We start from the raw sequence: 26,183 nt of genomic DNA, 5'->3' as shown, positions 1-26,183 counted from the left end.
AAGTGAACAAAGCAATTAACCATAGATTGTGCAATGCCTGCCCACATTTGGAAAGATTAGGACAATAGCTTTCCACCCCCCCCCCCCACTCCAAAGCTATGTATACAACAGGGGTCCTATAGCAACAGGTTAATGACACTACCCAGTTTTCAAATACTACTGGCAGTTGCTTTACACCTTTATCATCTTCAAGTTGGATTTTGTCTGATGGAAAGGCGCCTCACCTTTGGAATTTTTGCTCCGAGTTCTTGATACTGATTTGGATTCTTTAGAAAATTAACAAATTCCATTATTTCCAACTTTGCTTCCTCACACCCTGCCACATCCTTGAACTTTACATCAATTTCATCCTTGAGAACCTTTGCTGTTGTTTCTCCAACACTAAACAGTCCACCCATGCCACGTCCCGATCGGCCAACTCCCGCTGATCCTCTTCTCAGGGTTAACAGCAGAAATCCAATGATCAGTATAGTAGGAAGCATGCTCAGTAGAAATGAGCTAAGAAAAGATAACCAATCAATTCAAATTAGAACATAATGAGAATTCATTCAAAAAATGATTTTACACCAGAAATAAAAGACTTGTATTTATATAGAGCCTTTCATGATCACTGCACGTCCCAAAGCACTTTACAGCCAATGAAGTACTTTTTGAAGTGTAGTCACTGTTGTAACGTAGGAAACGCGGCAGCCAATCTACGCACAGCAAGCTCCCACAAACAGCAATGTGATAATGACCAGATAATGTTTTTTCGGTGATGCTGATTGAGGGATAAATGTTGGCCAGGACACCGGGGATTAATCCCCTGCTCTTCATCGAAATAGTGCCACGGGATCTTTTACGTCCACCTGAGAGATCAGATGGGGCCTCGGTTTAGTCTCATCCGAAAGACGGCACCTCCGACAGTGCAGCACTCCCTCAGCACCGCACTGGAGTGTCAGCCTAGCTTTATGTGCTCAAGTCTCTGGAGTGGGACTTGAACCCACAACCTTCTGACCCAGAGGAGAGTGCTACCCACTGAGCCACGGCTGACACGGTGTCTAATTGGATGTCTAAAAAAAAAGTGTCAGCATTTCTGAAATTTGCAACAAATTACTTTGGGACATCAGCAATGCAAAAAATAGACATTTGTACAACCAAATAAAAAGCTGATTCAATGTTTGATGGACATCACTTTATAAATAAAACAGTCCTGATTTTAAACTGCTGGCACATGTCCAATGGCATTAAATTCACAATCCAAAAGGTTCATGTTCCAACCACAGCCATAGCGGACATTTCTACACAACTCTGAGATGAATCATACGGCTGCAGCATTTTTGGATCCAAATTAGAACAAAAATGTTTAGATGTATTTAGACAATGTGATAAATAAATGCTCTATAGTCTACAATTCTCATAAACCATGTGAGTTTTTTTGCACTTATCATTAATTCACTATTTTGACATTTGCAATGAACATGCAAATATTCAAAATGCTGAAACTTCAATAATTGCTAAAAAGCCAAGTTCATACACCTGACTGATTAATAAGTAGCGATTTTCAGACTCAAATGCCCTAAATCAGCCCATGGCTATAACTGACAGATAGCACCGGAGTGTCAATACTTGGAGCATTAGCGTGGACACAGATTCATGTCAATGATTCCCCACAGGGAGCTCTTAATCTCAGCCATGCATCATGGGAATGTGCTGTAGCTAGTTATGAAGCACTGTTGTTAAAAGCCAGGCAACAGATCCTCAATTGCCCTTTCAGGTGAGCATGGCTCCAAAAGGGGTAGTGCGGTAGAAAATACAGTAATTTACAAGTTAACCAGTACCTAGGAAGATCTCCTTTTCATTTCGTTTATCACGTACACAAGATATCCATTCCAGAAGATAAACTGAAGTTTGGACATGAGAATATTACAATATACTATACAGCAGGAACAACTGCATGCTTTTCAATGAATGGATGTGGCATGCAACCTACGGATGTGCAAGACTTGCTATATAGATCAATGTGTTTGACCATGGAATCTCGGGAGCCACACTGATGGAGGCTCCTTCCCAGAAAACTGCTGTGACTCTGCAGTCTCAGTTTAGGTTTAACAATGTAATTTACAATGATGTACAATCTTTCTGAAATTAATTTTAGATTGAAGAAAGTGTGCATATCAGTGCAAGGAGGAAAAATGGAGGGAAGGCTGTGTCAGGGTACGGTAGTGGTTTTGTTACTGGACTAGTAACCCAGAGAATTTGAGTTCAAATCCTGCCATGGCAGTTTGAGAACTTGAACTCAGTTTTTTTTTAAATCTGGAAATAAAAAGCTGGTATCAGTAAAAGTGACCATCAGATTGTTGGAAAAACTCAACTGGTTCACCGACATCCTTTAGGGAAGGAAAAGTGCGGTCCATATCCGGTATGGCAGGAATGACGTATGAGGAGAGATTGGGTCGATTGGGCTTATACTCACTGGAGTTTAGAGGAATGAGAGGGGATCGCATCGAAACCTATAAAATTCTGTCAGGTCTGGACAGACTAGATGCAGGAAGGATGTTCCCGATGGTCGGGGAGTCCAGAACCAGGGGTCATAGTCTAAAGGATAAGGGGTAAGCCATTTAGGACTGAAATGAGGAGGAATTTCTTTACCCAGAGAGTGGTGAACCTGTGGAATTCTCTACCACAGAGGGCGGTGAAGGCCAGTTCATTAAATATATTCAAGAAAGAGTTGGATATATTTCTTAAGGCTAAAGGGATCAAGGGATATGGGGAGAAGGCAGGGACAGGGTACTGAATTTGGATGATCAGCCATGATCTCATTGAATGGCGGAGCAGGCTCGAAGGGCCGAATGGCCTACTCCTGCTCCTATCTTCTATGTTTCTATGTTTCTATAATGTGGCTCCAGTCGCACGCCAACATGGTTGACTCTTAGCTGCCCTCGGAAGTGGTCTAGCAAGCCACTCAGTTGTATCAAACAGTTTCAAGAAGGCGGCCCACCACCACCTTATCAGGGCAACTAGAAATGGCCAGTAAATGCAAGCCTTGCAAGCAACACCTAGCTCCCAAGAATGAATTTTAAAAAAGCAGTTATTTATTCCAGACTTATGAGAACCAGGGAAACTGAAAGGGAAAATGTACTGCACTGATAGCATTTTTTCATAACATTGCCACCTAGTGTTTATATGCGTAGTTAATTTGTAATAAGATCAACCTAAGGCTGACAAAGGAAAGGATTATTAGAGGTTTTTTTAAACCCCTCCATGGGAGGGGAGAACAGTCAACCCTGCAAACATCTCCACAGCGGCAATACTGGTTAACCTGCCCAGAAAAACACTTCAACAGTGCCTGTCCATCGGACAGTTTCCCTCCTTGTCAAGACAACCTGCCTGAGGCTAGTACTGTACTCACTTTCTCAGCTAAGTCCAAGTGTGAGCATAATCATAGCACCACAGGAGGAGGTCATTCGGCCCTTCGTGTCTGTGCCGGCCGAGAAAGAGCGATCCAGCCTAATCCCACCTTCCAGCTCTTGGTCCGTAGCCTTCAACTCCCCTCTAATCCTGCTACCAATTACTTTAAATCTATGCCCCCTGGTTACTGACATCTCTAAGGAAATCCATTCAAACTAAACAAAAAGTTAACAGCCAAAACAACACCCGGAAAAATAAAGCAATTAAATATTAACATGCGCGTTCCTTACCCATCACTCTCTGTAGAATACACTATAGGTATCCTACTTTCACCTTCTATGCCCTGTTCCTGCTGTGCAGTCTCCAGATTCCGCTCAAAGGTGTCCACACTGCCAATGTTAAACCATACATATTGCTGTAAATATAAGGAAATAGATTAAAGTATATGAGTAATAGACTGATTATATTCTCACTTACACTGAATGTGTATGTTCCACACTCAATTGGTTCATCGTCCAACAATTAAGACTGATTTGCTTAAAAATGAAATAATTTCCATTCATTTTTTCCCAGAGAAGCTTGGAGGCAGAGCAGAGCAGTGCAGTATCACAATAAGTACTGCATAGCTTTCACTTAATAACGGAGGAAGAATTTGCATTTATATAGCATCTTTTATGTCCTCGGTTCATCCCAGAGCATTTTACAGCCAATGAATTACCTTTGGAGTGTAGTCACTGTTATGTAGACAAACACAGCAGACAATTTGTTCATAGCAAACAGCAAAGGGATAAAATGACCAGTTAATTTGTTACAGTGGTGTCGGCTGAGGGACAATGGTTGGCGAGGACACCAGCAGAAATCCGCTGCTCTTCTTTGAATACTGCCATTGGATCTTTTACATCAACTGGACAAGACAGGGCTTCAGCTTAGCATCTCAACCGCAAGATGGCACCTCTGATGATGCAGCACTCCCTCAAAATTGCGCCGAAGTGTCAGCCTAGATAACCTACACTTGCCCTCTTACATAGAAACATAGAAGATAGGAGCAGGAGTAGGCCATTCAGCCCCTCGAGCCTGTTCCGCCATTTAATGAGATCATGGCTGATCATCCAAATTCAGTACCCTGTCCCTGCTTTCTCCCCATATCCCTTGATCCCTTTAGCCTTAAGAAATATATCCAACTCCTTCTTGAATATATTTTAATAAATTGGCCTCAACTGCCTTCTGTGGTAGAGAATTCCACAGGTTCACCACTCTCTGGGTGAAGAAATTCCTCCTCATTTCTGTCCTAAATGGCTTACCCCTTATCCTTAGACTGTGACCCCTGGTTCTGGACTCCCCGACCATCGGGAACATCCTTCCTGCATCTAGTCTGTCCAGTCCTGTCACAATTTTATAAGTTTCAAAGAGATCCTCTCTCATTCTTCTAAACTCCAGCGAGTATAAGCCCAATCAACCCAATCTCTCCTCATACGTCATTCCTGCCATCCCAGGTATCAGCCTGGTGAATCTTCGCTGAACTCCCTCCATGGCAAGAACATCCTTCCTCAGATAAGGCGACCAAAACTGCACACAATACTCAAGGTGTGGTCTCACCAAGGCCCTGTACAACTGCAGCAAGACATCCTTGTTCCTGTACTCAAACCCTCTCGCTACGAAGGCCAACATACCATTTGCCTTCTTAACTGCCTGCTGCACCTGTATGCTTACCTTCAGCGACTGGTGCACAAGGACACCCAGGTCTCGTTGCACTTCCCCTTCTCCCAATCTATTGCCATTCAGATAATAATCTGCCTTCCTGTTTTTGATACCAAAGTGGATAACCTCGCATTTATCCACGTTATATTGCATCTGCCATATCACCCAACCTGTCCAAATCATCCTGGAGTTTCTCGGCATCCTCCGCACAGCACACACGCCCACCCAGCTTTGTGTCGTCTGCAAATTTGGAGACATTACATCTAGTTCCCTTGTCTAGATCATTAATATATATCTTGTGAATAGCTGGGGTCCAAGGACCGATCCCTGCGGTACCCCACTAGTCACTGCCTGCCACTCGGAAAAAGACCCGTTTATTCCAACTCTTTGCTTCTTGTCTGCCAACCAGTTCTCTATCCAAGTCAATACCTTGCCCCCAATCCCATGTGCCTTAACTTTACACGCTAATCTCTTATGCGGGACCTTATCAAAAGCCTTTTGAAAGTCCAAATACACCACATCCACTGGTTCTCCTTTATCTATTTTACCAGTTACATCCTCAAAAAATTCCAGATTAGTCAAGCACGATTTACCTTTTGTAAATCCATGTTGACTTTGTCCGATCCGGTCACTGTTTTCCAAGTGCTCTGCTATTACCTTTTAAAATGGACTCTAGCATTTTCCCCACTACCGATGTCAGGCTTACCGGTCTGTAATTCCCCGTTTTCTCTCTACCACCTTTTTTGAATAGTGGGGTAACATTAGCTACCCTCCAATCCATGGGTGCTGTTCCAGATTCTATCGAATGTTGGAAGATGATCAGCAATGCATCTACTATTTCTAGGGCCACTTCCTTAAGTATCCTAGGATGTAGATTATCAGGCCCTGGGGATTTATCGGCCTTCAATCCCGTCAATTTCCCTAACACCATTTCCCTACAAATACTGATTTCTTTCAGTTCCTCCCTTTCATCAGACTCTATGTTCCCCGACATCTCTGGGAGGTTATTTGTGTCCTCCTTTGTGAAGACAGAACCAAAATATGTATTTAATAAACTGCACACAATACTCAAGGTGTGGTCTCACCAAGGCCCTGTACAACTGCAGCAAGACATCCTTGCTCCTGTATTCGAATCCTCTCGCTATGAAGGCCAACATACCATTTGCCTTCTTAACCACCTGCATGCTTACCTTCAGCGGCTGGTGCACAAGGACACCCAGGTCTCGTTGCACTTCCCCTTTTCCCAATCTATTGCCGTTCAGATAATAATCTGTCTTCCTGTTTTTGCCACCAAAGTGGATAACCTCACATTTATCCACATTATACTGCATCTGCCATGCATCTGCCCAATCACCCAACCTGTCCAAATCATACTGGAATTTTTCTGCATCCTCCTCACAGCACACACGCCCACCCAGCTTTGTGTCATCTGCAAACTTGGGAGATATTATATCTAGTTCCCTTGTCTAGATCATTAATATATATTGTGAATAGCTGGGGTCCTAGCACCGATCCCTGCGGTACCCCACTAGTCACTGCCTGCCACTCGGAAAAAGACCCGTTTATTCCAACTCTTTGCTTCCCGTCTGCCAACCAGTTCTCTATCCAAGTCAGTACCTTACCCCCAATCCCATGTGCCTTAACTTTACAAGCTAATCTCTTATGCGGGACCTTATCGAAAGCCTTCTGAAAGTCCAAATACACCACATCCACTGGTTGTCCCTTATCTATTCTACCAGTTACATCCTCAAAAAGGTGACCAGCAATGCATCTACTATTTCTAGGGCCACTTCCTTAAGTACCCTCGGATGTAGATTATCAGGCTCTGGGGATTTATCGGCCTTCAATCGCGTCAATTTCCCTAACACCATCGCCCTACAAATATTGATTTCATTCAGTTCCTCCCTGATTAGACCCTATGTTCCCCGACATCACTGGGCGGTTATTTGTGTCCTCCTTTGTGAAGGCAGTAACAAAGTACGTATTTAATTGGTCTGCCATTTCTTTGTTCCCCATTATAAATTCCCCTGATTCTGACTGCAAGGGACCTACGCTTGACTTAACCAATCTTTTTCTCTTCACATATCTATAGAAGCTTTGAGTCAGTTTTTATGTTCCCTGCAAGCTTACTCTCATAAACCTCTCTTAAACCCACAACCTCTGACTCAGAAGTGAGTGCTAACACTGAGCCAAGTCAACACTAACATCTGATTTGCAGTTTATAGCCCAAAGGCAATAGCATTTATTTTTCCAAAGTCTAGGAGAACATGAGAGCTTGTCTCAGTTTGGCAACCTAATTCTAACATGGGTTTTTATTCTGCTGCTGTGCAACACTACATTATTAGAAATTTTGCATGCAAGTCACACTTCGCTTCATAGGGTACAAGGGCTCTCTTACAGGAGTGGCCATTGGTACAGAGTACAAGAGAAACATCTGGTAGAAGCTCAACTCACAACAGAATGCTTGCAAAATTATTCTTTGCTTTAAAACAAATGAATACAGGATTAAAATAAGTAATGCACAGCTCGAGTGATGTGTCTGAGAGTTGTGTGATTAAAAGGCTAGGTCTAATCATGTACCTTAGGATTCCAAGTTAAACCACCACTATAAATAACCATTAAGAATTAGAACAGAACTGCAAACTCCTTTAGAATACATTGGAACTGTGCCTGCTATCATTTAGATTTTACTTCAGCCATTAAGGCACAAGAATTACATATTACCTCAGCTATGCTTGTGTACTGGCTATAGTACTAAACGAGCAATGCAAAGGTCATAAGTTCAATTCCCACCATGGCAAGTTGTGCAACCGAATTCAAGAAATCTGATAAATTGTGGGCTGGCACTAGAAACATTGCCCAGGAAAGTTGCCAGTTTGTTTTTATAGTCCCTCAGAGAAGGAAGCTTAGCAGCTCTACCCAGTCTGGCCTACTTGCGGCTCCAGTCCCACAATAGATGGTTGGCTCTCAATGCCTTCTCAAGTGGACTAACAAACCACAATCAAGAGCTGGCTTACTACCACTCTCTCTCTCGATCAAATAAATAAAAGTAAAAATGCTAGAAAGATTGTAAAAGTAGATTCATTGCTGTCATACCTGGATATTTATGTCTTGGCACTCCTCTCTTTCTGTTATCTGTACTTTATATTGTTTACCTTTCAAGCTCATTTCAATTACATGACTTGGGGGGGGGGGGGGAAAGAGTTAATACGCTAGAGGGTTAAGCGTCAATGGTCCTGTCATGTTCCTGACTTTTATTTAGTTGTTTCCCTCTACCTTCACCAGACCGTTTATTTCTGCATTTCATCCAATGACTCCTCAAATCAGGTTTCCTGACTGAAACTCGCTACCACAGGGAGTGGCTGAGGCAAATAATATAGATGCATTTAAGGGGAGGCTAGATATGCATGTGAGGGAGAAGGGAATGATGATATGCTGATAGATTTAGATGAGGAAGGATGGGAGGAGGCTCGAGTGGAGCATAAATGCTGGCATGGACTGGTTGGGCCGAATGGCCCGTTTCTGTGCTGCATATTCTATGTAAAAATCCAAAACGCTACTGGCATATTTTATGGCTAGCTGCTGCAATCACACTTTCCAAGGAATTATCTAATGACGCCCCTCGGTCTCTCTTTTCCTCAACAACCTTCAGCATCTTCCCACTGAATGAATCCTTGTTTATCCTCCCAAGATGCATCATCTCACGCTTCTCCACGAGATTCCATCTACCATCTGACTGCCCATTCCGTTAACCAATGCTCCCTCTAATTGAGTACGGTAGCATAGTGGTTATGTTACTGGCCTAGTAATCCAGAGGCCTGGACTGATGATCCGTGAGACATGAATTCAAGTCCCACCATAGCAGCTGGCGAATTTAAATTCAGCTAATTAAATTAAAAATCTGGAATAAAAAGCTAACATCAGTGACGGTGAAAACCTATCTGGTTCACTAATGTCCTTTAGGGAAGGAAATCTGCCTCCAGACCCATAGCAATATGGTTGACTCTTAATTATTAGCTGTACCAAGCTATTCATTGAAAATATTTAAGGTGGAGAAACACAGATTTTTGAACGATAAGGGAGTCAAGGGTTATGGGGAGCGGGCAGAGAAGTGGAACTGAGGCCAAGATCAGATCAGCCATGATCTTATTGAATGGTGGAGCAGGCTCGAGGGGCCAAATGACCTACACCTGCTCCTACATCTTGTGGTCTCTAAGCTGTGCGCATGCGCGGCCACACAACAATCAGGAAAGTACCCCACAGGCCACTCAAGTTACCGCGTGTGCGCAGCCGTGCAACTAAATTTAAAGGGACCACGCATTGAAGTAATGAGACCGTGCACAACTAAGAAAAATTCATAGGAACATTGCCGCTAACTTGCGTGCTCTTTAAGACCCTTAAACATAGAAACATAGAAGATAGGAGCAGGAGTAGGCCATTCGACCCCTCGAGCCTGCTCCGCCATTTAATGAGATCATGGCTGATCATCCAAATTCAGTACCCTGTCCCTGCTTTCTCCCCATATCCCTTGATCCCCTTAGCTTTAAGAAATATATCTAACTCCTTCTTGAATATATTTAATGAATTGGCCTCAACTACCTTCTGTGGTAGAAAATGCCACAGGTTCGCCACACTCTGGGTGAAGAAATTCCTCCTCATCTCAGTCCTAAATGGCTTACCCCTTATCCTTAGACAGTGACCCCTGGTTCTGGACTCCCCGACCATCGGGAACGTCCTTCCTGCATCTAGTCTGTCTAGTCCTGTTAGAATTTTATAAGTTTCAATGAGATCCCCTCTCATTCTTCTGAACTCCAGCGAATATAAGCCTAATCGATCCAATCTCTCTTCATACGTCATTCCTGCCATCCCAGGTATCAGTCTGGTGAATCTTCGTTGCACTCCCTCCATGGCAAGAACATCCTTCCTCAGATAAGGCGACCAAAACTGCACACAATACTCAAAGTGTGGTCTCACCAAGGCCCTGTACAACTGCAGCAAGACATCCTTGTTCCTGTACTCCAACCCTCTCGCTACAAAGGCCAACATACCATTTGCCTTCTTAACCGCCTGCTGCACCTGCATGCTTACCTTCAGCGACTGGTGCACATTATACTGCATCTGGTCCTTGTTGTTGATTACCAAACCCCTACTTTTATGTCAATCTCATCTCAGGCTTGAAATGAATCATGCAATCTGCTTAATTTTCATTATTGCGCTAGATGTTGTACAACCCTTAGTCAGATTACTTTCTATCCACTGATTATTGTGATAACCCTATTCATGGGGTATCTCAATGGAACCCTGCATTTAACCATTTCAGTACAGTGGCATTCTGGTGCAATGGAATATAAAAGATAGAATCCCTTTGAGGCACATTTGCTCCATATCATGAACGTTTGTATTCTGTGCGAGATTGCCCTAGAGTAACCAACATCATTATCGCGGACATGGGCTTCACATCACATGACTTTTGTTTGTTTGGAACACTGGCTGTCTACAAGTGATTCTCAGTGTTTAAAATACATACCACAAAAATAAAAATTGAGCTGTTTATAAAGTAATCTGTAGACTGGGATGAGATTAAAATTGGCACAGTTTTGAAAAAAAGTTCAATGTTCATTGGACAGTGCTATTCCATAATATTGACAACACATTCTGTACAACCAAATCATGATGACATCTGTACTGAAGGGTTAAAAAATTGTGATACAGTTATTGCAAGTGCATTAGTTTATAATTCACAGCTCATTGCTCATCCTAAACTCTGCTGCCTGTATCCTAACTCGCACTCAATCCCGTTCACCAATCACCCTTGTGCTCACTACATTGGCTCCCGGTCCAAAAACGATGCGATTTTAAAATGCTTATCCTTGTTGTCAAATCCCTCCATGGCCTCGCCCCTCTCTATCTCTAATCTCCGCCAACCCTACAATCCTCCGAGCACTCCGCGCTCCTCCAATTCTGGCCTCTTGCGCATCCCCGATTTTCTTTGCTCCACCATTAGCTCCGTGCCTCCAGCTGCCTAGGCCCCAGGTTCTGCAATTCCCTCCCTAAATCTCTCCAGCTCTCTACCCCTCTCTCTTAGTAGCTGTGGCTCAGTTGGTAGCACCCTCACCTCTGAGTCAGAAGGTTGTGGGTTCAAGTCCCACTCCAGGGACTTGAGCACACTTGGGCTGACACTCCAGTGCAGTGCTGAGGGAGTGCTGCGCTGTCGGAGGTGCCGTCTTTCAGATGAGACGTTAAACCGAGGCCCTGTCTGCTCTCTCAGGTGAACGTAAACGTAAAAGATCCCATGGCACTATTTCAAAGAAGAGCAGGGGAGTTATCCCCGGTGTCCTGGCTAATATTTATCCCTCAACCAACATAATAAAAACAGATTATCTGGTCATTATCTCACTGTTTGTGGGACCTTGCGGTGTGCAAATTCGCTGCTGCATTTCCCACATTACAATAGTGACTCCACTTCAAAAGTACTTCATTGGCTGTAAAACACTTTGAGACATCCGGTGGCCGTGAAAGGCGCGATAGAAAGGCAAGTCTTTCCTCCTTTAAGACATTCCTTAAAACCTACTCTTGGACCAAGCTGTTGGCCACCTGTCCTAATATCTCCTAACGTGGCTCAAATTTTGTTTGACAAGCACTTCAGTGATGTGCCTTGGAACGTTTTACTACGTTAAAGGCGCTATATAAATGCAAGTAGTTGTTGTTTACATAGTGCATATTGTAAACCATAAGGATCCTCTACGTAGAGTTTTGGATATGTAAATGACCAACTTACCCCATCCACGGCTATTTTTTCTGGAGCAAAAACTACTCTAACGTAGCGTTTGTTTACTACTTCCAACCTGTCCACCTGGCAACAAAAAAACCCAAAATATATAGTTAGTCATTAAAAAACCTCATCCATCCACTAAATTACCTTCATCTTCTTTACACTCTCAAAGAAACCCAAGGAATGTGTCTTTCATAAACTCATTTATTAAACCTTCAGTTGAAAGCAGGGAGGTTTACAATGATGGTAAAAGAAGCAATTTAGAAAAAAAAAAATCAATCCTGATTCTTTTCAATCCATCTAGATTCTGAATAGCCCAGTTACCCAACTTTTATTAAAGAACACCAAACAAAAACAAGAATTCTTTAATTTTTTAAAAAAGTTTTACAAAAAAGGTGCATGATGTATGAATAATTCTGTTCCCAAAATGGTGTGTGATTCCCCACACTCCCAAATCTTCATTTCAGCAATGTTTGCCTGCCTCTACATGACTGCGTGGGAATCTCCCCCCAAATTGTCCTTATTTTTGGAAATTACTACCAGACAGTTTCCTAGCAGATAAGGGAATTAGGGGTTACGGGGAGAGGGCAGGGAAGTGGACGCGAGTCTAGATTCGGGTCAGCCATGATCCTATTGAATGGCGGAGCAGGCCCGAGGGGCCATATGGCCTACTCCTACTTCTTATGTTCCTACTTCTTATGCAGTGAAGTCCTTCTATGAAAATGTCTACTTACTATCACAACTAGTTTAGCATGTAGATGTGTGCAATGTTATAGAGCATCCTGATGTCACAAGACCGTATAATATCTGGAGATCTGAATAGTACACCCTTTAGCTTGCTCCGCTATCTGCCTGCAGAACACTGGCAGAAAGCACTTTCAGGCAACCAGGGAGCTCTGCTCCGAACAAGGAAGATTCCAAACTCGGAAAATATCCCAATGCAGGCAGCAGATGTGGGATTTCCTATTTACTGCTTGGTAATGCTCATTTCCAAACATTTGTTTACTAAACCTTCAGCAAGCACTCCACTCGCTGGCTCTTTAAACATGTAGAACTCTTATTTTAAATAGAATTCAAAGTGCCCCTGCAGAGCCAAGCTGATTTCTTCCGACTGTGTTGAACACTGGAATCGGATTCACTGGATCAATTATTTAACATGCTGGTAAGCAGAGCTTGTTGTTGAATCCAATGCCAGCTGGTTACTGTACGTGCAACACGTACACTTCCCAATTAGAAAAGAGAATGCCAGATTTCAGTGCAAAAGAGGTGCCTCAGTGAATGTGTATCAGTGTTTTAAGCAGGCAGTCAGCATTTCTACCCATGTGTCAGCATTTAACAAGAAAAATCAGCTTTTTTTCATTGTGCTTGGAGGTCGTTGGCATCAATCTATCAGTTTGAGAATGGTAATGTAAACTATGAGAACCAAACCCAGATCAGTTTGAGAGCGGGACTAACAGAACTAACCAGATCAACTGGACTGGACTAAAGGCCATCAAAACCAATTAATCAAACCCATTAGCACATTTCACATCCGGGCAAAGCAGTCACTCTAAAAGCTAAGCTCTACTTATTGAACAAAATCCTAAAGAAAAAGAAACCAATACAAGAGTATCAGATGCAAGTGAAATAGATGTGTTAAGTAGCAGTTATTTTATAGCAACGAGCTGAGGGAGTGAGAATCTGCACACTTAGATGAATCCATCAAAAGTTGTGAAAATTGCTGCACTTTTACGGTTTATAAGGATAGGGAAAACTCTTCTATAGTTGCTGCCAAAAGAATTACACTTTTTCTAAATCATAGAATCAGAGAATGGTTACAGCACAGAAGGAGGCCATTCGGCCCATTGAGCCCGTGCTGGCTTTCTGCAAGAACACTTCAGCCAGTCCCACTCACCCGCCCTTTCCCCGTAGCTCTGCAATTTTTTTTCCTTCAGGTACTTATCCAATTCCCTTTTGAAAGCCACGATTGAGTCTGCCTCCACCACCCTCTCAGGCAGTGCATTCCAGATCCTAACCACTCGCTGCGTAAAAAAGTTTTTCCTCATGTCGCCTTTGGTTCTTTTGCCAATCACCTTAAATCTGTGTCCTCTGGTTCTCGACCTTCCGCCAATGGGAACAGTTTCTCTCTATCTACTCTGTCTGGACCCCTCATGATTTTGAACACCTCCATCAAATCTCCTCTCAATCTTCTCTGCTCTAAGGAGAACAACCCCAGCTTCTCCAGTCCACGTAACTGAAGACCCTCATCCCTGGAACCATTCTTGTAAATCTTTTCTGCACCCTCTCTAAGGCCTTCACATCCTTCCTAAATTGCGGTGCCCAGAATTGGACACAATACTCCAGTTGAGGCCGAACCAGTGTTTTATAAAGGTTCATCATAACTTCCTTATATATCGATGTTGTTGCTTCTAGTGTCCTTGAAGTGTTTTAAAAGCGCTACAATGAGAAACAATCTCCATGACACATTTTCAGGTTACTGAAAGGACCTGGAATATGATTCCCAAAATTAGAGTAAAAGTCCTGTAATAAAGATAGGTTTTGACTTAATCAGAGACCATGAACCAGTGCCCCTAATCATGTTGTCTATATATTTATATATACAGTTGAATATTAGAAAGTAGAATTTCAGAATAAAAAGAATTCCAATTGAATGTGCATTTGTAAACTGTATTTGACAGAAGAAAATAGTTTGAATTATGAATACATACGCATAAGAAATAGGAGCAGGAATAGGCCATTCGGTCCATCTAGCCTGCTCTGCCATTCAATAAGATCATGGCTGATTTTCTACATCAACTCCACCTTCCCGCAACTTTCCCCATATCCCTTGATTCCCTTAATATCCAATTTACACATTGCACATTTTACATATCATTAAAATTCCCTTATCTATATACAGTAGAATAATGCAGTACATTTTACAATAATCAGGCGTAAACAGTATTTTAGCACTTACAATTCCTTTAGAAAGGTAATTATTGACAAAGTCCTTCCAGGTAACTTCTCTGCCAACATTCCTGAAGAAAATGTAATAAGCAACAGTTGCCCAAAATGCCGCACCTCCTATAAAGTAAAATCGAAATTCCTTATCGTCCCATGGAATATCACCCTAGAAAGTAAAAATAAAGGGATCTTAAATAGTACGTGATTAAGTGATGTACAACATTCATCAATACAGATCAAATGAACAGTTTATATCTGCTCTACTGAAACACTGAGGATTAAACCAATTGCATGTGAAAGCTACACAGGAGTATTTCCTGGAGCACCCAACGCTCGAGCACGAGACACCCACTACAAATCTCACTAGATCTACTGACATGCACAACTGGAATTCATCTCGAGGTCAAATTCCATACAACAACTTGCATTTATACAGCACCTTTAATGTAGTAAAACGTCACAAGGCGCTTCACAGGAGCGTTATCAAAGAAAATGTGATGTCTCCCACAGTGCTCCAGCACACAGAGGGCACGGAAGTATAGTGGTTATGTTGCTCAACTAGTAATTCAGAGGGCAGTTAAGAGTCAACCACATTGCTGTGGGTCTGGAGTCACATATAGGCCAGACCGGGTAAGGACGGCAGATTTCCTTCCCTAAAAGGACATTAGTGAACCAGATGGGTTTTTACGACAATCTGATAGTATTAGTGACCAATAAACTGATTGTAATAAAATAAACTGATTTATTTAATTGAATTGAATTTAAATTCCCCAACTGTGGTGGGATTTGAACTCGAGTCTCTGGATTCGTAGCCCAGTAACTTAACCACTATGCCACGGTACCCCTGATGTTAACTTTTGCCGCTGTCTTGTACCCCAACTGAGATTAGCTACCTCAGTACAGAGCAAGACTGAATTTAAGACTACACTAGTCCGTATGGCTCCGATATTCAAAGCCTTAACCAACGGAGCCATTGGGTGAATAGCTGGCACTGCTACCTTCAACTGAAATGTTATCAGTAATTAGTAAATCCTGACCAGCAATTTTTCCAAGTTTCAGACAGATACTGAAGATCATAAAGCTTTTTCTATGAACCAAAAACTGTAAGGCAACAAGACCACTTTGTATATTGAATTGTTATAATTACAGCCCATTTTTTCAAAAAAGAAGAAAAGCCACTCAGAGCACTAAGTTTCACACAATCAATCAAAGTTACTAAATCCATAGCCAGAAATGTCATGGCTATCACAACAAATTGTAACTACTTAAAGAGTTGGAACTAAAACAGGAAATGCTGGAAACATTCAGCAGGTCAGGCAGCATCTGTGGAAAGAGAAACAGAGTTAACGTTTCAGGTTGATGACCTATTGTCAGATTTGAAAGGTCATCGACCTGAAACGTTAACTCTGTTTCTCTCTCCACAGGTGCTGCCTGACCTGCTGAGTTTCTCCAGCATTTTCTGCTTTTAACTTCAGATTTCCAGCAGCTGCAGTATTTTGGTTTTGTTAAAAGAGTTGAAAATGTTCCAAAATCAAAGTTTTTGGAGCTTTGGGAGTTTGTGTGTGGAGTCAGATTAAAACAAACATTACCATCAAGTACCTTCTGTAACCTGGCCCACCAGCTGGACTCATCCTTTCTGCCTCCTTTCTTTCCTCCACTTCCACCACCTGTACCATTGTTCCCAAGACGCTGAGGATTTGTGGATTTCGGTTCTGTGAAATGTGCAACACTTTATCATCAATGAGGAACAGTCCAGTCCCCATTTCTAATTGGGTAGGTCTGCACATACTGTGGATATTCAGTGAGGATTAGTGGAAAATTCACTTTATTTGGCCGGTCAGAAAGACTTTCTAAAATATTATGTGCATCTATCATGCAAATTATCAGTTAGGAGCGTTTTCTCAAGTGCAGTATCGTAAAGAGGCCACTCTTTCAGTATATTAATTTTATCCCAAGTAAAAATTCTAAATTCATGCAAATCATTCATAAATTATGATATGATGCCAATAAACTATGTGCAATACCTTTCACCTCATTGGATGATCCTTTGGATTCACTTGTTTTTTTGGATTTTTTGTTTGGAAAATATTTTTCAAAACCTGTGAAAAAATTACATTAACATAAAAGTCACTAAGAACTACACGCAGTGCGAGCTGTTAAACTTTTCTAGGCAACACCAAGGATAAACACTGAACCCCGTGACCAATGCTTCCCCCTAATTTTTTTTGGGTGCGCGGCCCCTTTAAGGGGCTGCGCGGGAGCGCAACTTAATGGGAACGTTGCCCATGACTCATCCTTGTGCTGGAGGTGCAGCTTCATCTAGGGTATTCCTGGTGTATCTCCTATGGGAATATATATTAGTGTTTACGTCCCGGTACAGTGGTGGGTATTCTTTGACATGGCCCAAGGTGATAATATCCCTCAATCCTGCTGCTTGTTTACTGGGCAACACGACCCTAACCCCACGCCCATTTCATCAAACCAGGTTGGTTTTGCCATTAAATGTTTTTCTGGTCTTTGAATCATCAGAACGCTGCCAACTGGAAAATATGAGACATTTGAGTTATTAACAGTAGAAATTATGGTAGCCATGGCATATACTGACCAGTTAGCCTCTGCACAATTACCATTTTGATTAAAAAGGTGAGTTTGGTAAACCCATAGGTGTCTCCACAGATGCTAATCCAGGAGCTGTACTAGGGTACAAGAAGGGAGACACGAATATAACCTATAGCTTACTTAAATGTTTACTGAAAAGTTAGAACTTTTCACAGTATTTCCATTTTGCATTTAATCCAGCCTGCAGCATAGATTTTTTTTTAATTCATTCACGGGTTGTGGGCGTTCCTGGCAAGGGCAGCATTCGTTACCCACCCCTAGATGCCCCTTAGAAGGTGGTGGTGAGCCGCCTTCTTGAACTGCTGCAGTCGGTGTGGTGAAGGTACAACCACAGTGCTGTTAGGGAGGGAGTTCCAGTATTTTGACCCAGTGACGACGAAGGAACGGCCGATATACTTCCAAATCAGGATGGTGTGTGACTTGGAGGGGAACTTGGAGGTGGTGGTGTTCCCATGCACCTGCTGCCCTTGTCCTTCTAGGTGGAAGAGGTCGCAGGTTTGGATGGTGCTGCCGAAGAAGCCTTGGTGAGTTGCTGCAGTGCATCTTGTAGATGGTACACACTAGCCACGGTGCGCCGGTGGTGGAGGGAGTGAATGTTTAAGGTGGTGGATGGGGTGCCAATCAAGCGGGCTGCTTTGTCCTGGAGGTGTCGAGCTTGTTGAGTGTTGTTGGAGCTGCACTCATCCAGGCAAGTGGCGAGTATTCCATCACACTCCTGACTTGTGCCTTGTAGATGGTGGACCATCCATGCAGCAATTTGGTTGTAATTGAGAGCTCAGTGGTGAGGTTTTGAACCTGCTTTGCTGTTATTACATAAAATTGCATGGAATGTACAGCACAGACAGGTCATTCCTGATGTTTATGCTCCGCACCCTCTCCTCCCACCCTACTTCATCTAACACTATCAGCATGTGTTTACCTAGCTTCCCCTTGAATGCATCTATACTATTCACCTCAACTATTCCTTGTGGTAGCGAGTTCCACTCTCTGGGGAAACAAGTTTCTCCTGAATTCCCTATTGGATTTATTAGTGATTATCTTGTATTTATGGCCCCTAGTTTTATTCTCCACAACAAGTGGAAGCATTTTCTCTACGTCCACCCTATCGAACCCCTTCATAATCTTAAAGGCCTCTTATCAGGTCACCACTCAGCCTTCTCTCTTCTAGATATATACTAACAGTATTTTCTGTTTCCGATTCTCATTTGTGTCTGGCTTTCATTTGTGTTCCATTGCAAATTCCAGATTGCTCAACGATTGTTAGAAAAAGAGGTAATCGACAAGGCAGACATGGTGGAACTGTTGGGACCTCGGCCCTTTGCTGAAATATCCAATAAAGATACGGTAGCATAGTGGTTATGCTCCTGGACTAATAATCCAGAGATGTGAGTTCAAATCCCACCACGGCAGCTGGGGAATTAAATTCAATTAATTAAATAAATCTGCAATAAAAAGCTAGTATCAGTAATGGTGACCATGAAACTACTGGATTGTTGTAAAACCCCGTCTGATTCATTAATGTCCTTTAGGGAAGGAAATCTGCCGTCCTTACCCGGTCTGGCCTATATGTGACTCCAGACCCACAGCAATGTGGTTGACTCTTAACTGCCCTCTGAAATGGCCTAGCGAGCCACTCAGTTGTACCAAACCGCTACAAAGAAGCATAACAGTACTGTGGGAGCACCTTCACCACACGGACTGCAGTGGTTCAAGAAGGCGGCTCACCACCACCTTCTCGAGGGCAATTAGGGATGGGCAATAAATGCTGGCCTTGCCAGCGTCGCCCACATCCTGTGAACGAATAAAAAAAAATCAGGATGCTGTGCAAACAGATGCAAAGCTGTGGCCTAACACTCAAATGCACCACTCCAATAACAGTTTCTAAATAATAATTGCTATAATTCAGAGCACAGAGCTTCTTCAGAATTCAAATCCGCTAAAAAAAAATGTAAATACCTCATTTTAAAAAAAAGCATGTTGTACTCTCATTTGTGTTTTATGGAGGGGACAAAGAATGTCAATTACAAAAATGGTTTTGGAGGCTTGGAAAAAAAGAGACTAATTTGTTATTCGCAATGATTATAACATTTCATTCAAATTTCAAGATATCTCACCTTTTGGAGGTCTTGAGCAGAGCCGTCCATAGGCACCTAGCACATTTGCCAGTCGACTGTTCTGATCCAAGCCCACACAATTGTGCGCACAATCTGAGAACTGCAAGAACAATAAATCACACAAAGCAGAGAATGTCACAAGAATACACCATATATATCACCTAGGGATATGGGGATAGTGCAGGAAGGTGGAGGTGAGGTAGAAGATCAGCCATGATCTTATTGAATGGTGGAGCAGTCTCGAAGGGCTGAATGGCCTACTCCTGCTCCTATTTCTTATGTTCTTGTGTATCACCTTGCTTACAGATTCAAGAATTCCTTCAGCAACTGTGCCACCTATGCTAACTAATCCAGTGCTTTGGTGGTACATACAAACTGTCATTACCACTTAAGAAACGACAGATTAAAAAAACATCAAACTCCTCCCGAATGCTTCATACGACATGGAGATTGTCCAAGGCATGTTGTGCCACCCAACAGTAATGTTTGTAATAGATATTATTCAAATACGCACTCAATAGTCAACCTCTGAGAAATTCCAAGTGATTCTGTAGTGAAGAACTGCAAGCTAGACTGAAAAGGCCCAGCCATTTGCTCTTCATATTCAGCATATGTCACCAGTTTGGCTAAATGACCACTGCAGTTGGTCACAGGAGTCATTTTCTCAGGGCCCAGCTATAATAATACCAAACGGAATCAAGTGGGAGCTTTATATTCCATTGGCTTTCCCAACACCCTAAAAGTGCCAGACTTCATACAAAACCAACTTTAAACATCCACAAGAGTACATTTTTCACAGCAAGTTTACTCGATGAATGTGTCCAGCTGATGTTTAGTCAATGATTAATTGTAAACACAGCTATACAGTAAATGCACCATTTGACCTTGAAATATATTAAACCGTGGCCAGAGAATGTCTTGTGACTCTAGCCTTCCCACAAATAATCATCTTTTATTTTCCTTTTGACTCAATTCCTTTGTTTCAAGGTGTGAAATTTCTCTAATTTTGGCAGCAAAAGCAGAGACCCTGATCCCAGGCTTCTGCAACTTAAAAGCTGCATCTACATAGTCCAAAACAAGATCAGTCTATTACAGACTTGCAAATACAAATAACTATGGAAAAAAAAATCTGCTGGACGTAATGTCAAATTATACTCCGATCAGAATCAAATATCTTGCTCTGGGCAGATAGCAGTGGAAGAATGGGTTGCCTAAGAACAGGAGACGAACCAACAGTCCCTTCACTGCACCATTGGTGGACATGCCTTCAGCTGTCCAGGCACGAAGCTCACTCTTTCCTCCCTCAGCCTCTGCACTGAGCGACTTCTCATCCTTGGTGATTTTAACCTCCATCTTAACTCACCTTGCCCTCTCTCCTCTGAGTTCACTGTCCTCCTGCCCTCCCTTAAACCTCTCCCTCCATATAAACTCTCCTACCCACATTCCCAGCCGCACCCTCAGCCTTGCCATCTCACATGGCCTCTCTACTCCCTTCGACTCAATCACAGACAAGGCCAAATCTGATCGCTTCCTTGTACCACTCACCACCCCCGCCCCCCCCCCTCCAACCCTAATTCCTTCTGCGTCCTCTCCTGGAAAAAACTCTCCTGGAAAAAACTCTCCCCAAATCACTTACAACGGCACTTTCAAACTCCCAACTGTCTAGCCTTTGGCTCTCCATTCGCCACAATACTTCTGCAGCTACCGGCCTGCTCAATCACACCCTCACCTCCACCTTTGATGCCTTTGTCCCCAGTAAATCCCTTACTCTCTCCCACCCTGGTCATTCTCCTTGATATGGCCTCCATCTTTGCTCCCTTAAGTTCAAGAGATGCAGATTTGAACGTTTATGGTGCACAACTGGTTTAGCCGTTCATTGCCAGGTCTGGCAGGACCACATCAAGCAATATTGGGCCCTGCTCACCTCTGCCAAAACTGCTCACCGCTCCAGGATCATCTTGGAATCCAAATATCAGCCCTTCTTTTCTCCACTTGCTTGAACCATCCGCTCAGCTGCCTCTGCCGCATCCCTCGCTTCCCCTTACCCACCAAGCCAAACTTCCCCCAAGGAACCCTCCTGCCCTAGCACGGAACTCACATCTTTCTCTAGTTTCTATCCTGTCTCCCTACATGCTCTCTCAAGCTCATCTTGTCCACGAGATCCACCTCCTGCTCCCTCGACCCTATTCCTACTAAACCGTTGACCACCCAACTTCCCTTCCTGGTCCTCATGCTAGCTGATATGGTAGACGGTTCCCTGTCCTCAGGTACTGTCCCCACCCTTTCAAATCTACTGTCATCGCCCCCCACCCCCTCCTCAAAAAACACCCCTGTCCCCTCTGTCCTTGTAAACGCCCACCTTATCTCCAACCTCCCTTTCCTCTCCCAAGTCCTAGAACGTATTGTCACCTCCCAAATCTGTGCCCACCTTTTCTGCAACTCCATGTTTGAACCTTTCCAATCAGGTTTCTGCCCCGCCACATCACTGAAATTGCCCTAATCAGTCACGAATTATATCCTATGTGACTGTGACCATGGTGCATTATCCCTCCTCATCCTTCTCAACCTGTCTGCAGCATTTGACATGGTTAACCACACCATCCTCCCCCCAAAGCCTCTCCTCTATTGTCCAGCTGAGAGGAACTGCCCTCGCCTGGTTCCACTTTTACCTATCCATGCGTAGTCAAAGAATCTCCTGCACCTTACAACGCACTGTTACCTCTAGAGACCCCCCCCCCCCCCACCGGATCTATCTTCCTATTTCTCATCTCAGCGACAACATCCCAAAACACGTCAGGTTCCACATGTATGCTGACGACAGCTTGCGCTACCTCACCACCACCTCTCTTGACCCCTCCATTGCCTGTGTTGTCAGACTGCTTGTCCAACATCCAATCCTGGATGAGCCGAAATATCCTTCAATTAAACATATGGGAAGACTAAAGCCACTGTGTTCAGCCCTTGCCACAAACTCCGTTCCCACTGCACTCCCTGGGCACGGTCTCAGGCTCAAGCAGACTGATCGCGGCTTTATTTGACTTTGACCTGAACTTCCCGACCCCATATCCTCTCCATCACAAAGACCGCCTACTTCCACCTCCGTAACATTGCCCATCATCGCCCCTCCTCAGCCCATCTGCTGAGGAAAACTCTCATCCATACTTTTCAGATCTCCAGACTCAACAAATGCAATTGTCTCCTGGTCAGCTTGCCATCTTCCACCCTCCATCAGCTTGAGCTTATCCAAAACTCTTCTGCCTGTCTCCTAACCCGCACAAATTTCTGCTCACCCATCACCACCTTTCCCACCCTGTGCTTGCTTACCTACATTGACTCCCAATCCAACAACCTCAATTTTAAAATTCTCATCCTCGTGTTCAAATTCTTCCTTGGCCTTGCCCCTCCTTATCTCTGTAACCTCCTCCAGCCCTACAACTCTCCGAGAACTCTGCATTCCTCAAACTTTGGACTCGGCATCCCTCACTTCCTTTGCCCCACAATTGGCGGCCATGTCTTCAGTCATCTAGGTCCCAAGCTCTGGAATTCCCTCCCTAAACCGCTCCCTCATCCTTTAACACTCTCGCTGAAACTTACATCTTTGGCCAAACTTTTGGTTACCTGTCCTAATGTCTCCTTCTTGGGCTCTGTGTCACTTCTTGTCTGATTACACTCCTGTGAAGCACCTTGGAACGTTTTACATATTAAAAGGCACTATATAAATGCAAACTGTTATTGTTGTATGCTCTGGAATTCCCTCCCTAAATCTCTCTCAATCTGCCTCCCCCTCCTCCTTTAAGACACTTCTTAAAACCCACTTCTTTAACTAAGCGTCCAGTCACCTCTCAAAATATCTCCTTCATTGGCTCGGTGTCAATTTTTGTGATTACACTTCTGTGAAGCGCCTTGGGTCATTTTTCAATACTTTAGGTGTGATATTATAGAATCATACAGCACAGGGGGTCGCTATTCAGTCCATCGGGCCTGTGCCGACTCAGAGAGCTATCGAATTAGACTCACTACCCTGCTCTTTCCCCACAGCCCTGCAATTTTCTCCTCTTCAAGTATTTATCCAATTCGCTTTTGAAAGTTGCTATTGAATCTGCTTCCACCACCCTATCATGCAGCACATTCCAGATCATACTAACTCGCTGTGTAAAATAAATTCTCATCTCACTTCTGGCTCTTTTGCCAATTACCTTAAATCGGTGTCCTCTGGTTACCGCCTCAATGAGGCATGTATGCTTCCTGTGGAAGCAGTTTCTCCTTATTTACTCTAAACCCTTCATGATTTTGAATGCCTCTATTAAATCTCCCCTTAACCTTCTCTGCGCTAAGGCGATCAAATCCCAGTTTCTCTTGTCTCTCCACATAATTGAACTCCCTTATCCCTGGTACCAGCCTAGTAAATCTCCACTGCACCTTCTCAGTCATGGAGTATATTCAAGACAGAGATCGATAGATTTTGGGATATTAAGGGAATCAAGGGATATGGGGATAGTGCAGGAAAGTGGAGTTGAGGTAGAAGATCAGCCACGATCTTATTGAATGGCGGAGCAGGCTCAAAGGGCCATGTGGCCTACTCCTGCTCCTATTATGTTCTCTCCAAGGCCTTGACATCCTTCCTAAAGTGTGGTGCCCAAAATTAGACACCAATACTCTAGCTGAGGTCCAGCCAGTGATTTATACAGTATTTGCACAACTTCCTTGTTTTTGTACTCTATGCAGCTATTTACAAAGCCAAGGATCCTGTGTGCTTTTTTTTTTTTTAAAACAGCTTTATCAACTTGTCCTGCCACCTTCATAAAGTTGGTCCTCAAGAATAAATGGTCCCCTGATATAAAAATAATACTCTCACAACTGCAAATGAAACTGGAATTACACATTATTCTGCAAAGACTTAACTGAAGTTGATTTTAGTTTTAGGAAGTGGATGCTACAGGAGTGCAGTGATAAGGGGGGAGGGAAGGGCAAAGGCTGTTATGATGTGTGACCCTGCAGTGTTTCAACGTCATTATACAAGTGGAAAGGCCTAAATTCCGTCAGCATCCCGCAGTCAATTTAAATTACATTTTTAAAAAAGGGACCTGAACAGGGAGCGGAGGGGAGGGGAGGGGGCCGCAACACCAAACCGAAGGGAGGTGGTTGCTGGTGTAAACACGCCAGCCCTGGGCAGTGCCCGAGTGACCCTGATTAAAGCCCTCCCTCCTCCTCCTCCTCCTCCTCCTCGCTTACCCGTCTCCAGGCTCGGCTACTGTGCTGAGGGCCGCAGCTTTTGTACAGTCCTCGACAGCACCCGGCCATCAGCAAATAGCGGTGCGCCATGCTTTTCACTCTCTCGTGGGTTTTTTGCCCTCCTCCCCACTTCCCTCGTTCTTAAAACGGCTGGTCGTTAGATCCACGTTTGAAATGTTGAAGCAGCGAGGGCATTGATGAAATCTCAAGGCTCCTCCTCCGAGCCCTCACTCATCCCGTCGTCAAGCGTCTGACGTCATGGCGTCGCCCTCCTGGCATTCACTCAAATCGTCCTCGAGCGCCTGACGTCATGACGTCGCCTTTCCTGGCATTCACTCAAATCGTCGTCAAGCGCCTGACGTCATCCACCTGGCCCACACTCAAATCGTCGTCAAGCGCCTGACGTCATGACGTCGCCCTCCTGGCATTCACTCAAATCGTCGTCAAGCGCCTGACGTCGACGCGACGTCCGCCTCCTCCTCCTCCGCCTCCTCCTCCGCCGGGGGTTGCGTCATCCTCCCTGACACAGTTACGTCACTGACTTCAACAAACTCAGGGCAGAGTTTTGACTCCACTCCTTTGGCTTTAGTTTGCCATGTCCTTGTTTTTACTCTGCCTGTGCCGTTGCTGCTGTTACTTCCCCTCATTTTGCCTCTTTGTCTTTTTCTCCGTTCTTTTCGTGGTCATTTACCTGCTCGATGCCTACGATCTGATAGACTTGCCGCTTTACGACGACGTTCAGTGACCGCCCCCACCCCCTGTTTCCAATGTGCTGACCAACCTCAGGCTGGAATATTAATTAGCACTAGGATTTATCATCGCAAAAGGTGAGACAAACTGCAAGCCCATCTGAAAAATTTGAACTCAAGTTTATTTCCCCCCCCCCAGAGTGGATTTAAAGCTTTGGATTTTTAAGCCAAAATGAGCGTGTCCATTCCAAGTAATTGAACTTCAGCAGGTCTGACTAATGGAAGTGGAGTTTATAGTGTTAAGTAGGGCAAGATGTTCTCGGATTAACATTGTGTGTTGTAAGACATTTTACCAACACACTCATTGAAAGTACACTGCTGTTATAGGTTTGTTTCCCAATCAGAATAGATCAAAAGTCCTAAGAATTGCGTTATCGAAACCTCTGCAGGACAAATTGAAATGCAGCAGAATATCAGCAAACCAACAACTGTAACATCCGAGCTTTATAAAACTGTGATTGCTAGAAATATGAAATAACAGAAAATGTACAGGTCAGTCAGCATATCAAAGGGAAGGATAGGTCACAGACAAGTACAGACCATTTTAGCTTCTCCTTCTTTAGAAACGTGTTTGCCCTCAGTATCTAACTGTACTTTGAATTTCTCCAGAAGTTTTGCTTCCATTGCTCTACCTGGAAGCCCATTCCAGGTATTAATCATTCCTTA

General features: G+C 43.6%; 1 protein-coding gene across 4 annotated transcripts in view; it reads right to left on the bottom strand.

The window, feature by feature from the left end:
* The window catches only part of afg3l2 (AFG3-like AAA ATPase 2), a 52,977-nt gene extending 27,959 nt beyond the window's left edge, over nucleotides 1–25,018 (bottom strand). The window contains exons 1-8 of one of the 4 annotated variants that reach the window (XM_085992333.1): nucleotides 24,769–25,018; nucleotides 19,537–19,636; nucleotides 16,828–16,902; nucleotides 16,393–16,532; nucleotides 14,817–14,969; nucleotides 11,867–11,941; nucleotides 3,681–3,805; nucleotides 225–498 (exon numbers count right to left, since the gene is read on the bottom strand). In XM_085992333.1, the coding sequence (XP_085848459.1) occupies nucleotides 225–498; nucleotides 3,681–3,805; nucleotides 11,867–11,941; nucleotides 14,817–14,969; nucleotides 16,393–16,532; nucleotides 16,828–16,902; nucleotides 19,537–19,636; nucleotides 24,769–24,858 (1,032 nt within the window). In that variant the 5' untranslated portion in view covers nucleotides 24,859–25,018. Of the gene's footprint in view, nucleotides 1–224; nucleotides 499–3,680; nucleotides 3,806–11,866; nucleotides 11,942–14,816; nucleotides 14,970–16,392; nucleotides 16,533–16,827; nucleotides 16,903–19,536; nucleotides 19,637–24,768 lie in introns of those variants that run through there. The other 3 variants (XM_085992334.1, XM_085992336.1, XM_085992337.1) reach the window with 3 other exon arrangements.
* Nucleotides 25,019–26,183: the final 1,165 nt, after the last annotated feature.

The sequence above is a fragment of the Somniosus microcephalus genome, chromosome 7 (genome assembly GCF_052327205.1).
Source record: "Somniosus microcephalus isolate GS21.2 chromosome 7, FLI_Smic_1.0, whole genome shotgun sequence".
NCBI classification, from domain to species: domain Eukaryota; kingdom Metazoa; phylum Chordata; class Chondrichthyes; order Squaliformes; family Somniosidae; genus Somniosus; species Somniosus microcephalus.
The sequence above is the reverse complement of the archived record's forward strand: the minus strand, read 5'-3'. Positions and strand labels throughout refer to the sequence as shown.